General features: G+C 36.4%; 2 protein-coding genes and 1 long non-coding RNA gene across 3 annotated transcripts; 1 reads left to right on the top strand and 2 right to left on the bottom strand.

Moving 5' to 3' along the window:
* Positions 1 to 232: 232 nt before the first annotated feature.
* Positions 233 to 2,868, bottom strand: LOC115929088 (toll-like receptor 2). The gene is made up of 2 exons (XM_030997248.1): positions 2,774 to 2,868; positions 233 to 1,277 (listed from the first exon to the last, which is right to left on the bottom strand). The coding sequence occupies exons 1-2, from the start codon at positions 2,866 to 2,868 to the stop codon at positions 233 to 235; spliced, it is 1,140 nt and encodes a 379-aa protein (XP_030853108.1).
* Positions 2,869 to 2,879: 11 nt separating this feature from the next.
* LOC115929087 (pre-mRNA-splicing factor ATP-dependent RNA helicase DHX16-like) lies at positions 2,880 to 10,013 on the top strand. The gene is made up of 4 exons (XM_030997247.1): positions 2,880 to 2,954; positions 8,532 to 8,693; positions 9,186 to 9,362; positions 9,861 to 10,013. The coding sequence occupies exons 1-4, from the start codon at positions 2,880 to 2,882 to the stop codon at positions 10,011 to 10,013; spliced, it is 567 nt and encodes a 188-aa protein (XP_030853107.1).
* Positions 10,014 to 10,372: 359 nt separating this feature from the next.
* LOC115929196 lies at positions 10,373 to 12,520 on the bottom strand. The gene is made up of 2 exons (XR_004066368.1): positions 10,801 to 12,520; positions 10,373 to 10,466 (listed from the first exon to the last, which is right to left on the bottom strand). It is a non-coding gene; the product is annotated as an uncharacterized LOC115929196 (long non-coding RNA).
* Positions 12,521 to 12,543: the final 23 nt, after the last annotated feature.

Here is a 12,543-nt window from a genome sequence, read left to right as displayed (position 1 = left end):
CCGATGACCGATACCGGTAATGCAAGCCGTTTTAGGAAAATGGGGTGCAGCAAAGCAAAATAAACAAAAAAGTCACATTATAAGTGTAATTTTCCTTGCTATCTGGTCTGATCAAAGCTATAGTAGGGGTATCGGTAAACAAATTTGCCGAAATTGTTTTGGAGGATTTTACTGTTTATTGGATGATTATTTTCACAATTAGTTTGCCTTTTTGTGAATGAAAGCAGTCGGGTTAAACAGGAATAACACTATTGATCACCCTGTTTGCTCTCATGCTCTTTTCAAACTGGGCCCAGAAGAGCTCCTGGCCATCTTCATCCTCCGTCCACAGCATGTAGGGTTTGTTCTTACTCATGAACAACCGGACCAGGTACGGGAGATCATCATCCTGGATGTCCTCAAGGAAAATTAGGATGACCTTGTCCAGTCTGGTGTCATTGAGGTGCTCTAGGGCTATGCGTAGCTTGGTCAGAAACCAGGCTTCATCCACAGAGTTGTTGCTTATTAAGAGGACAGTCTTGAAGCTGTTCTCAACAACGTAGTGGAGAGCTGGGATGTAGAACATCTCGATGTTGAGGTTGTTATCGCCGAAGGCCACTTTCTGGAGATGTGGAAACCTCTCCTGCAGGACTGGCTTCATGATCTGGTCCACCCATTCCTGGTCATCCTCATCGTACATCAGGTTGAGCTGGTACTCGTAGTCCTCGGTATCAAAGTCTTGGTTGATTTCCTCGTAGCCAAAAATGGCTAGTTTTAGGAGGAAGAGCTTGTAGTTGAGCCACCAACGTTTTCGATATGCCACCAAGCACAGGATGGCCACCATAACAACGGAGAAGGACACACCTGTGATGATGAGGATATTAATGCCACAGTATTGATCAGGATGGAATGCAAGGATTGGCGATTGCACCATGTCTTTGATGGAAGAGAGTGAGCAAAGTGTGTCATCAGGATGGATGAGTTCGACATTGCCTGAACGTAGCCACTCCACAAACCAACTCAAGTCGCATGTACAGGAGAAAGGGTTTCCTGATGCGTGTATTCTCATCGTCTCGTTGGTAGGAAACACTGTTCCATGTACTATTGTGATGATTCTGTTGCGTTCCATGTACAGGTAGTGCAGAGATGGGGTTCTATTGAATAGGGTCTTGGGAATCGTATCAAGTTTGTTATTGGTTATGTAGAAGACTCCAAGCCTGGGCTGACTTTGAAGTAAATCTCCAGGAATTGTTGAGATCTCATTGTCACGAAGATCCAAACTTGTGAGAGAAGTCAGACTGTCAAAAACATTGGGAATTAGGACTTTAATAGAAGACTGTGAGAGGAGCAGTATTTCAAGTCTCTTCAGAGGGTTGAAAGTTCCTGGTGCCAAAATATCTAGGTGATTCCCTTTTAAGTCCAGCCTGACCAACGATGCAAGTCCCAAAAAGAGTGATTTGGAGGTCATGGTATCAAATAAATCTGTGCTCATCAAACCATTTTCACGCATAGCCAGTTTCACGAGAGATGTAGTATTTGTAAATTGGAGTTTCGAATGAATAACCACCTCTGCAACTGATAAATCTAATATGCAAAGAGCATCCATGTAACGGAAAGCTCCATCAATGAATTGTTGAGGTTCATTGGTGAGGTATAGCTCTTTGAGATTCTTCAGATTCACGAAGGCATGTGCAGAATAGTAATTTTGAATTTCATTGTGAGACATGTTGAGTATTTTAAGATTAGTGAAACCCCATAAAAAATACTTCTTGATACTTGTGAATTTGTTGAAAGAAAGATCCAGATATGCTAGGGAAGGAAATGTTATGGTGGTGCTTCTCTCAATATCCTTGATATTGTTATGAGCCAGGTCTAGGTGATTTAAAGAGGTTAGATTAGATAATATACCAATGGACCAGCTTGCAATCCTATTTCCAACAAGGATTAATCGCTGTAACATGTTATTGCAGGAAAACATGCCTAGGGGTAAGGATGTTAAAAGATTATCGGATAGATCTAATTCAACCAGCTGGTCTAATCCACAAAAAGTCCTGTTTGATAAAATATTTATGTGATTCTGCTTAAGTATCAAAATACTTGTCTGATTCAAACCCCAAAACACAAAATCTGGGAAGGAGCTCACCAAGTTATCTTTGAGATTGATGATATATATCTTGGGGCAACCACAAGGATGGTTATGAGTTTGGTTCAATGGAATTATATGTTGTATTTTGCATGCTGCCAAAATCTGTTCATTAATTTCATTGTTTGCTAGAATAGAAGAGATATGGAATTCCTGAAAAGTATTCTTTGAAAGAATCAACTTGTTGACTTTATTCAAAGCTGAGAAAGCATTTGATGGAAGATTTGTTAATGCATTGTTGACAAGATATAGTCGTATTGATGGACAGTTCTGAAGGGGTGCGAAGTCTAAGGGTTTTATGAAGGAGATGTTATTGTAGGACAGATCAAACAGAGTGATATTATCAGACCAAGGCAAAGCATCTGTTGGAATAGAATTAAGCTTGTTGCTACCGAGGTGGAGCACCGAGAGAAGTCTATTTGAACTAAGTAAACCTGCTGGAAGAGACATTAGGCGGTTTCTCTCTAGGATTAATTGTTTGAGATTACCCAAATGCCCAAAGGCACCGTCTTCTATCACCAAGAGTTGATTTCTTCGGAGTACAAGTGTGATGATGTCTGGGAGATAGGTGAAAGACTCATTGTACAGACTTGTTATCAGGTTGATGGAGAGATCAAGTAATGTTGTGTTGCGTGGAAGATCCTGAGGAACAGACCGAAGACCCAGACGAGTACAGATAGCTCTGGTACCGAGGCTGGTAGTCGTAAGCTGGCATCCACTGGGGGAGACAGAGCTCCAGTTTCCATCCTTTTCCGCTATGTCATTCCCAGGCAAAGCTCCAGTTAGCAAGGATAAAACACATGCAATCCACAAGCAGAGAGGAATCCTTGAGGTTGTACAAGTCATCCTTGACTTGAACATTGTGATCTTTTGGTTGTCACTACTGCAGAATAAATTCCTTTGGAGATTTTTAAAGTCTTACTATCCAAAATATCTCTTTCACTCCTTTCACAAAAGTGAAATATTTCTGTGAATTTTGAACCTTATGGCCAGTATGTTTCTATGAATGAGTGATTTGCACAAGATTACGTACCGTAGAAAGATTGTAATATCTTTGGGGCCCCTACTGCAGATGACGTACCCTTCAAGATTTTAAATATCTCGCCTTCTTGAAATGAGAATATTCATATCCCAGATTGTCCAGTCTCCAGATAGTGATGACTGAACCAAATCAAGCCAAAATGAGTATATGTAAATATATCAAAAAGTAAACGATCAACCCAAAGAGAAGCTGTTCAATAGTATTAGGGCTATATCTGACCTTGTGTTCTGTTTCACTTCTTTTCATTCACTTGAAATTAATTTTCCTACCTCCTGAAATACATAATGATTGTGGTCTTTGTTGGAGGAAGTGTTGATATAAACATCAATTTTTCTTTTGTTAACAAAAAAGGAATATGTAATATTGGCTGCCCCACGATGTTTCACTTTCGTAATCCAAAATGCTTAAGCCAATAACACCTGCAGTTTAAGGGATAGTTGAGTGCTTTTTTTCAATTATGGTAAATGATTTATGTGAAAATATTCCTATAAATTACTTCAAATATGTCGATTTAAAAATGATTTATCTTTAGTACAATGTCGTAAATCAACAGACGTTTCACAATTACAGCCCATACTTAACTCTGTGCAATTCTGGTCACAACCAAACAATATGTCACTCAATCCTTCGAAGTGTTTTACCCTGCAGGTTACTTTTATGAAAAAGTCCTGCTTCTCCTGAAGTTCTTTCCATTAATGACTCTACTATATGCAATGTACAAACTAACATTTGAGTTGAACTGAGTTGAACTGTAATATGAGAAATGAAAATACTTTGTCTAAAAATATTAAGGATATTTGTCGTATTTGCCACCTTAATCAGTTAATCAATGAGCCTACAAGAGTTACACCTCATAGTAGTACACTCATTGATCTAATACTTACCTCAAATTCTATTGCTAACTTGAAGTCTGGTGTGATGTCCATTGGTTTTTTAGTGACCACTGTTTAATATTTCTTGTCGTAAAAGGCAAAAACCCAATGCTTCATTCGAAAATATTTTAATTTTGATCTTTTCGAAACTTTAACGAAAGCAAATTTTAAGAGGACTTGAGAAATCAAAATTGGGCTGACTTTAATGAAGAAAATGTTGAAGTTGATAAAATGTGGTCTCATATCAAATCTGTGTTTACGATATCAAGTGATAAACATGCACCTTTTATTTGTGTCAGAAGAAAACGAAATGGGGTGCTTTGGATTACAGATGAATATATTACGTTGGCACGTGACCGTGATTACTATAAGAAAAGGTATAAAAAGACGAAGTGTGATTTGCTGTGAAAAGTTCAAGTATTATAGAAACAATGCAAATAACCTAAACAACAATCTTAGAAAAGACTATTACCAAAACGAGTTCTCCGAATGCAGAAATGATTTGAGCAAAAATTTGAAGGTTTTGAAAAGAGTCTTGCCTTCAAGGCAAAAGGAGGTAAACAACACAATCTTAATTGATGGTGAAATTATAACTGACGAAGTAAAGGTGGCAAGTTTATTAAATGAAACTGAGTAATGTGAGTTCAAATCTACAAACTGGTTCATGTCCTAGCATAGTGGATGGCAATTTCAATTCTTTACAAACTTTATTTCAAACCGATTGTTCTTTCAAATATTGATTGTAAAAAGGCTATAGGAAGGTCTACATCCCAAGTTACTCAAATTATCTGAAGATATCATTGCAAAAATGTAATCAATCATTAAAAACTTAATGATTTCCATTTAATTTCAAGGTTGCAAAAATCACTCCGATACACAAGGGAGGTACGTTTAGTGTTGATAATTTCAGACCCATTTCAATACTACCCTCTTTGTCAAAAATTCTAGAAAAAGCCGTACATAAACACATGTATTCTTACCTCAACCAAAATAATTTATTATCAGAACGTCAGTCTTGACTTAGACCACTTCGTTCCACAGTTACATGTCTTACCGAATTTACTGATTACCTTCTTGATAATATGATTTCGGTTCAGATTACTGGAACTATATTTTACGATCATAGGAAATCGTTTGACGTTATTCCACATAAAATAATACTTGATAAACTAATTTTCTATGGCATAAGTAACAGGCTGTATGAATGGTTTAAATCTTACTTAATTGGTAGACAACATTGTGTTACTATAAACAATCATTGTAGTGAGTATTTAAGTGTTAAATTTGGGGTACCACAAGGGTCAATTCTTGGCCCCTTGATTTTTTGTCTGTATATTAAAGGTACTACAAAGTTTTGGGAAATTTTGAAAATTGGCTCGATAGTGATTCTTTACAATTTTGATATATTTGGATGCCTCTGTGGATGTTTTTATAAGCACTAGAAAATTTAGCCCCTAAAACACTTCTGCTTTCTAGAAAAAATGAGCATAAAAATTTACCGGTACTCCCGGTAAATTTCGATAAATTTCAAATAGCTCCTACGGCTATACAATGGTAGGTGCGACCGTGAAAATCTCAGAATATGTAGATGTGATATATAATTTCCAAACGGGAATAGCGAATCGGTCGATTGTTTTATAGCTAAATTGATATCTTCACCTTGAGAGGGAGCTATACAACATAAAAAGTTTATTATTTACAATTTCATAACTTTAGACTCGATTTCAACCGCGACAATGATCACAGAATATTGTAGGATTGCATATCTTTATAACTTTATTACCTTTAATAATATCAATAATTTAAAATTTCATAATAATTCCAAGATATCACTCTATGCTGACGATATTGTCATTTTTAATAATTCTAATAATTTTTCTGAAGTTCAAGAAAATTTACAGAATAACTTTGATTGAATATGTAAGTGGTTTGATATAACTAAGATGTATATACACCCTCAGAAAACTTTGGTACTGTCCTTTGGATCAAAAAGAAAGGTGGAGAACAATCGTCTCTCAATTAAATTAAATGGTAAAAACTTACAGTGTGTCGAAACAATAAAATACCTAGGAGTTTTACTTTACTCACAATTGATGTGGTCTGAACATATATAAGTACTAAAAAATCGTTCTATTGGATGTGTTCGTCGTATAAAACGCCTAATACCCCCACAAAACTTTAGTAAACCTCTTGTACCCTCTAAATTGGCAATCGGTCGAACAAAGATTAAAATATCACTACTGTTTGTTAGTTTTTAAAATTATAAATGTCATGGCCACAACTTATTTAAAATCACTCTTCGATTATCGCACTTTCAACTACTGTACCCGCTATTCATTGAATTCTCTTTTTGACATCACATCCCATACCCCAAAACCGAATTCAAAAAAATATAATTCTCGTATAAAGCAAGCACCCTGTTTAACAAACTTTCTTTCTGAATTCAATCAACCATATCAATTGAAACATTTAAGCGCAGATGCCGATTGGCTAAGCATTTGTTATAGTATTCAAGTATGTAATTTACCAACTCTTGAGGAGAGGAGATTAGCACTTTGTAGAAAATTCGCAAAATCCGTTTCAAATCACTCTATTTGTCAGACCTGGTTACCTCACAAAACACACTAATATACAGTATCTCTTAGCCGTATTCCTATTTATCAGCAATTTTAATTCAAAACAAAAAGGTTAAAAAACAGCCCACTGTCATTTTTAATTGATATACTCAACAAAAGTTGAAATACTCAACAAAAGTTGGAAATTTACAAAAAAAAAACTTTTTATCGTTATCGCAGGTATACTGAGTGCTTGTCTTCTCCCCCAAGTCGACTATTTTTAATGTATATACCTATTTTTATTCCTTTTACCATGCTTGTATTGACTTTTATGACATAATAGGAAATTTGTAAACAATAACAGCTCATGTTTTTGTTATATTTATGAATTTGGGAATTCCCCTACATAACAAGAATTGGATTGTACAGCCGTTTTGGGCTGATACAGAGTGACAGAACGAGGTGCAATTTAAGCATTGTCATTGATACCTTTGTCTCAAGGAGTTGAATCATATTTCATAAATTGATTTTAATGCAGATACTGTAGATTACAAAATTCCGCTTAATTATATTAATTTAAAACACCATTGGATAAACTGAAATCAGATTTATTTCCCACCTTTGGTTGACCTACAACGATAAGGCACTCACTATGAACACGACTGACAAAGAAAGCGGACAAAATATACAGTTCCTCAGGTAGACAAAGGAACATCCCTTCACTGCTATTATGTAAAAATTGAATATGCATGTGACACCTGATCTACACATTTTTACATAAAAGCAGTGAAGGGATGTTCCTTTGTCTACCTGACGAACTGTATATTTTGTCCGCTTTCTTTGTCAGTCATGTTCATAGTGACTAAAGCATACACCACATTTCTTCCTACAGGTACTCATGTACCTCACCTGGGTTTAGAGTGGCAATGTAGATTAAATGCCTTGCCAAATGACAATAGTGATGTGGCAGGGATTAGGAGTTATCATCAATTCACCATCATTAGGCCATACAAAATATTTTTTTTGGTTGTCCTCGATTGCTTTTCTGGAGTAGGGGCGGGCGGGTGGATTTTTTTTTTTTTTTTTTTTTTTAAACTTCATTTTTTGTGTGTCTTTTTTTTTTTTTTTTCCAATTTTCTTTTTTTTTAAATATTTTTTTTTCCATAAAAAAAAATAATTGGGATTGTCAAGCATTTAAACAAACAAAGTCTATAAAACACTCTAATATGGTAAAAGACTACTTTAATGTACAATGAATATCAAGACCAACACAGAAAGTATTTTGGGCTTTGAAATACAGCACCTTTTAAATCTCCATAGTACTATTTATAGCTACTTGCGCCCTCTATGTAGCAAACAATGCCTAATCGGTGACCATTGGTCCCCCATGCAGATCCTCTTTATCTTATATTAACTAAGAGCTGATTTGATGAGATAACCACCGTTCCATTGACTTTGTAGGGTGGTCTAATCCCTCCTGTAAACTAGAACAGATGGGCTTAAAATGAGTTTAAGAATGGTCAAAACCTGATCTGAATGAACGGCAATTTGATATTTTTACCTAATTGCGTACTGAAAAGACAAAGCATTTTGATCCTTGCAAATGCATAAAATGGTATGTTTGGCATTTAAAATTGCTCCCCCCAAAAAAAAAAATTGAAAAAAAAAAAAAAAAAAAAATGCGAGCGGCCCGAAAATGACGAGCGGGCGGTCGGGGACAACCAAATGATTTTTTTTTTTTGGCCTTATCTTCATCATTTTCTTCATCATCATCATCAGCATCATTATCATTATCATAATTATCATTATTATAATTATCATCAGTATCTTCATCATTAGCATCATCAGCATCATTATCCTTATTTATCATCATTGTTATTATTATAATTATTATCATCATCATTATTATTATTATCATTATTGTTTTTCTCATTGGGCAGTGGGTGGAGACTGGTTTCTCAACTCAATGGAGCTTTGAGAACTTCATCCAGCATCGATCGATGAGACGGGCGCGGGATGTTCGTGATCAGCTCCAGGGACTCATGGGGAGAGTTGAGATGGAGATTGTGAGCTGTGGTATGGATAGTGTTGTTATTAGAAAGGTAAGCTAAAAAGACATTCTTATGTCAATAGTTGAAATTTGTCCCCCACCCCCTCCCCTCCAAAGAAAATTAGAATATTGCAATGAAATGTACTAGTCTGATTTATAGTGGCAATGATAAGATGGTGATGATGATGATGATGATGGTGATAACACCATGTATGATAAGGATGATTTGATGATGATAATGATGAGAAGGAGGAATATGTTGATGATAATGGTGGTGAAAATGATGATGTTAATGGTGCTTGTAGTGATAGTAATAATGATAATGATAGTGATAATGATAGTGATGACGATGGTAATGATGATGACATTGATGAAGACAATGATTATCATGATGACAGTGATGGCGATGATGATGATAATTACATCTTAATAATCATTCAAATGAAAATAAAACAATTCATGTAGATATCGTAATAATGAGGAAATATTCCTATTGAATGCAAAAGTAATAACTATCTTCCCTACCTTTGAATGAATAATTCAGGCTGTAACTGCTGGTTTCTTCTACCATACTGCACGCTTCAGTAAGGGAGGTAACTACAAGACAGTCAAGCACCAGCAGACAGTCATGGTTCATCCCAATAGCGGTCTGTTTGAAGAACAACCAAGATGGCTCATCTACCATAAACTTGTCTTTACAACCAAGGAGTTCATGAGACAGGTATAACAATTTAAATTAATTTTTCCCCTTCTACTTTCATTTCTGCTGCGCCTCCTGAAGGTTTCTGGGTGAAAAAAAGGAATGTGGAATTCTTACAACCCTTGGGCCTTTCCCAAGACTACTAGTATACGAAATGTAGTATGGGTGCCTAGAACATAACGTAACATGTATGTGAATAAAAATGAGTAAGTCTGAAATATGCATTAAGTACAAAGGCATGATAGACAGTTGCGCTAGAAGTCTTGGCCATTTGCAGAGGCACTTGATCTTGTATATTAAAGTTGCTCAAGCGTGGGTATATAGAGGGCAGTACACGGACGTATGACGGGAGCGTAATACCCAATGGCTCAGTGTTAAGTAGTGAACGGGAGTGATCTCCCAGTTGCCTACTTCACGACCGACTTTGTACCCTCGCTTGAGCAACTTTAAACATTTATTTTTCTTTAGTCAGGATCTGATATACTTTTTCTAATCCTCCCCTCATATTCCACGATGTAGGTGATAGAGATAGAGAACGGTTGGTTGCTAGAGGCTGCTCCACACTACTACAAGGCCAAGGAACTGGAGGACGCATCAAGCAAGAAGATGCCGAAGGGTGTAGACAAGTCGGCCGGTAGCGTTGAGATGGGACTCACTTGGAACAAACTATAAGGACAAACTTATTCCAGATTATGTGCCTTTCTCTTGACTCTCTTTGAGTCAAACATCGTCTTAGGATCAATTGTGAGTAATGAGTCCTGGCCCTCAACTTTTGAGACTAGACCTTCCTTTAGAACTAATAGCAGGACATCTGCTATTCCAAAATCTAGAGAGAATCCGCCTTTGTCTTGTCATCTTGAGGATCATAACGAGTGATTTGCGCTGCCCTCATTTTGTAGGAATGCACCAGATTTTACCCCAGAACAGGTTTCCCCTTCTGGTAAGAATACTTTTGTGAAGGATTATCAAAGCAGTTTCACATTGTATTGAAGGTGTAACTGCAGCCAATCAATAACGACAAGTTAACAAGGTTTTTACGGGAGTGTTCTTTTATTCTTTGGTAGGAGCGTAGCTTCCTTTCTTTGACTCCTTTCTTTTAACTCTGTTCTTTTCACTCCGTGAAAACTGTGAGAAAACAAACAACAAAAATGGGCATTAATTAAAATGCAATAATAATTACAGGTTCCTTATCCATGTAATAATTACAGGTTTCTTAATACAAATTTGGGCGTGACCCATAGGCATTATACCAAACCTTGCCATTTACTTAACCTTACTATTTCTTTGTGTTTCCTGAATAGTCTTCACACTTCTTTAAATTAATACAACTTAAGTTCTTATACACAGATTCATCAACATAAATTCCTATACATGGGCACCTGCCTCAAAGTTATGGCATAAATATCATAATTATACACATATTTCCCACAACCGAAACACTGCAAGCTTAAGTACTGACCTTCTTGCCTCCTTTTAGTCAATTAACTTGTCTGCAGCTAAGAATATGTTGCAATTAATCATCAATTTCTCATTGTTCTTCATTGATCATTGTTTGACTTTGAAACTCTGTCTATAAAAGTCTGTCGCCGAAGATGGCGCTCTAACCTTTTGGTCGACTAAATCAAATACACTTACATGGCTCCTTTAAATTAGTACAACTAATTTACCATAATAAACTATTTGACATACCTGCGATAATTCTTACTTGTTCTACAGAACTAACATTTCTAACTTTGTATATATACCAAGCACATCTAGAAGTAAATGTAATGCATCTAGCTGTACTCACTAGCTGCATGTACTAGCTTCAATCTATAAGTTTAACTGGTTTTACAACTTATAATGTTCAATTCTAATCCCTTTATAACAGACGTTCAGAGATCAAGAATCTAAACTAATGCATAAATTTGTCTCTGTAACCAAAACACCATCCATGTATAGTAATACATGACTTCAAATTTTGTTTCAAATTAGTCTTAGCCCTTAATCTTAAAAATTATTTTATGCATGTATAATTTTTGTTAAATAACATTAACTGCTTAGTCTTGCATCAGACACATAGATATGGTTTAATGAGCATCAACCTTATGTCTACAATTCAATTTGCAAACAAATGAAATGTCACAAAGTTACAAGTCTGACTTCAGACCCTAGTAAGTTTACACTGAAATGAATAATCTTAAATAGTCTCACTTGACTCTTAGATGTAGTTTTCATCTCAGACACAGATATACCTTTACTAACGAGGGAATAGTTTTATATTCCAAGTTGACCCTTTTCAGAAAATAAAGCATGTTTAACCTTAAACATTTCAATTTAGTCTTACATCCAGACTCTAGCATTATGATCAAACCAGTATACATATACATAAAACAAAGCGGCATTTAGAAAATTGAAGGTATTCTCCCTTTCAGACTTTAGAATTTTGGTTGAAATCACATTTATCAAACACAATGTCTGCGAAAATTCAAATTATTTTCAAGTTCAGACACAATAAACAATATCAAATGATAACATAAATTAGTCTTAATTCAGACCCCTTGGCTCCTTGTTATCCAATGCCAGGCTCAATCTCTAGACATGGCGATTTGGACATAACAATTATTACTTTAGGTTAATTAAGTTAAACCCCCTAGCCTCGTGGCTCCTTGTCAACCAAGTTCAACCCCCTAGCCTTGTGGCTCCTTGTCAACCAAGTTCAACCCCCTAGCCTTGTGGCTCCTTGTCAGGGAATTTCCCCTGGTCTTCATGCGCGACTAACAAGATAAGCTTATGTATTGGTCGTTCAAAATAACGTTGTTGGAAGATTCGCTTCCCGCGACTGTTTATCTTGGGGTCACCCATCACCAATTTAACCTTACGCACATGATTGTCCGAGGATGGGTAAACATCAACTACTCTGGCTAGCGTCCATTGGTTTCTTGGATTGTCGTCTTTCATTATTACGACATCACCTATACGGGTTTCACGCTGTGGGCAAGTCCATTTCTGACGTGATTGGAGACTCTGGAGAAACTCTCGCTTCCAACGCTTCCAGAATTCGTTCGCGAGATGCTGAACTCTCCTCCATCTTTTCCTAGAGTACAAGTCCTCTCGTTGGAAGTGTCCTGGAGGCGGCAACAGCACGTTGGTTTTCATCGTCAGAAGATGATTCGGTGTCAGGGGCTCAGGATGTGTAGGGTCATCCAAATTGTCATACAGC

Source organism: Strongylocentrotus purpuratus, unplaced genomic scaffold, assembly GCF_000002235.5.
Source record: "Strongylocentrotus purpuratus isolate Spur 01 unplaced genomic scaffold, Spur_5.0 spur5_scaffold_4, whole genome shotgun sequence".
Classification (NCBI taxonomy): domain Eukaryota; kingdom Metazoa; phylum Echinodermata; class Echinoidea; order Camarodonta; family Strongylocentrotidae; genus Strongylocentrotus; species Strongylocentrotus purpuratus.
This window is presented reverse-complemented; position numbering and strand designations above follow the sequence as displayed.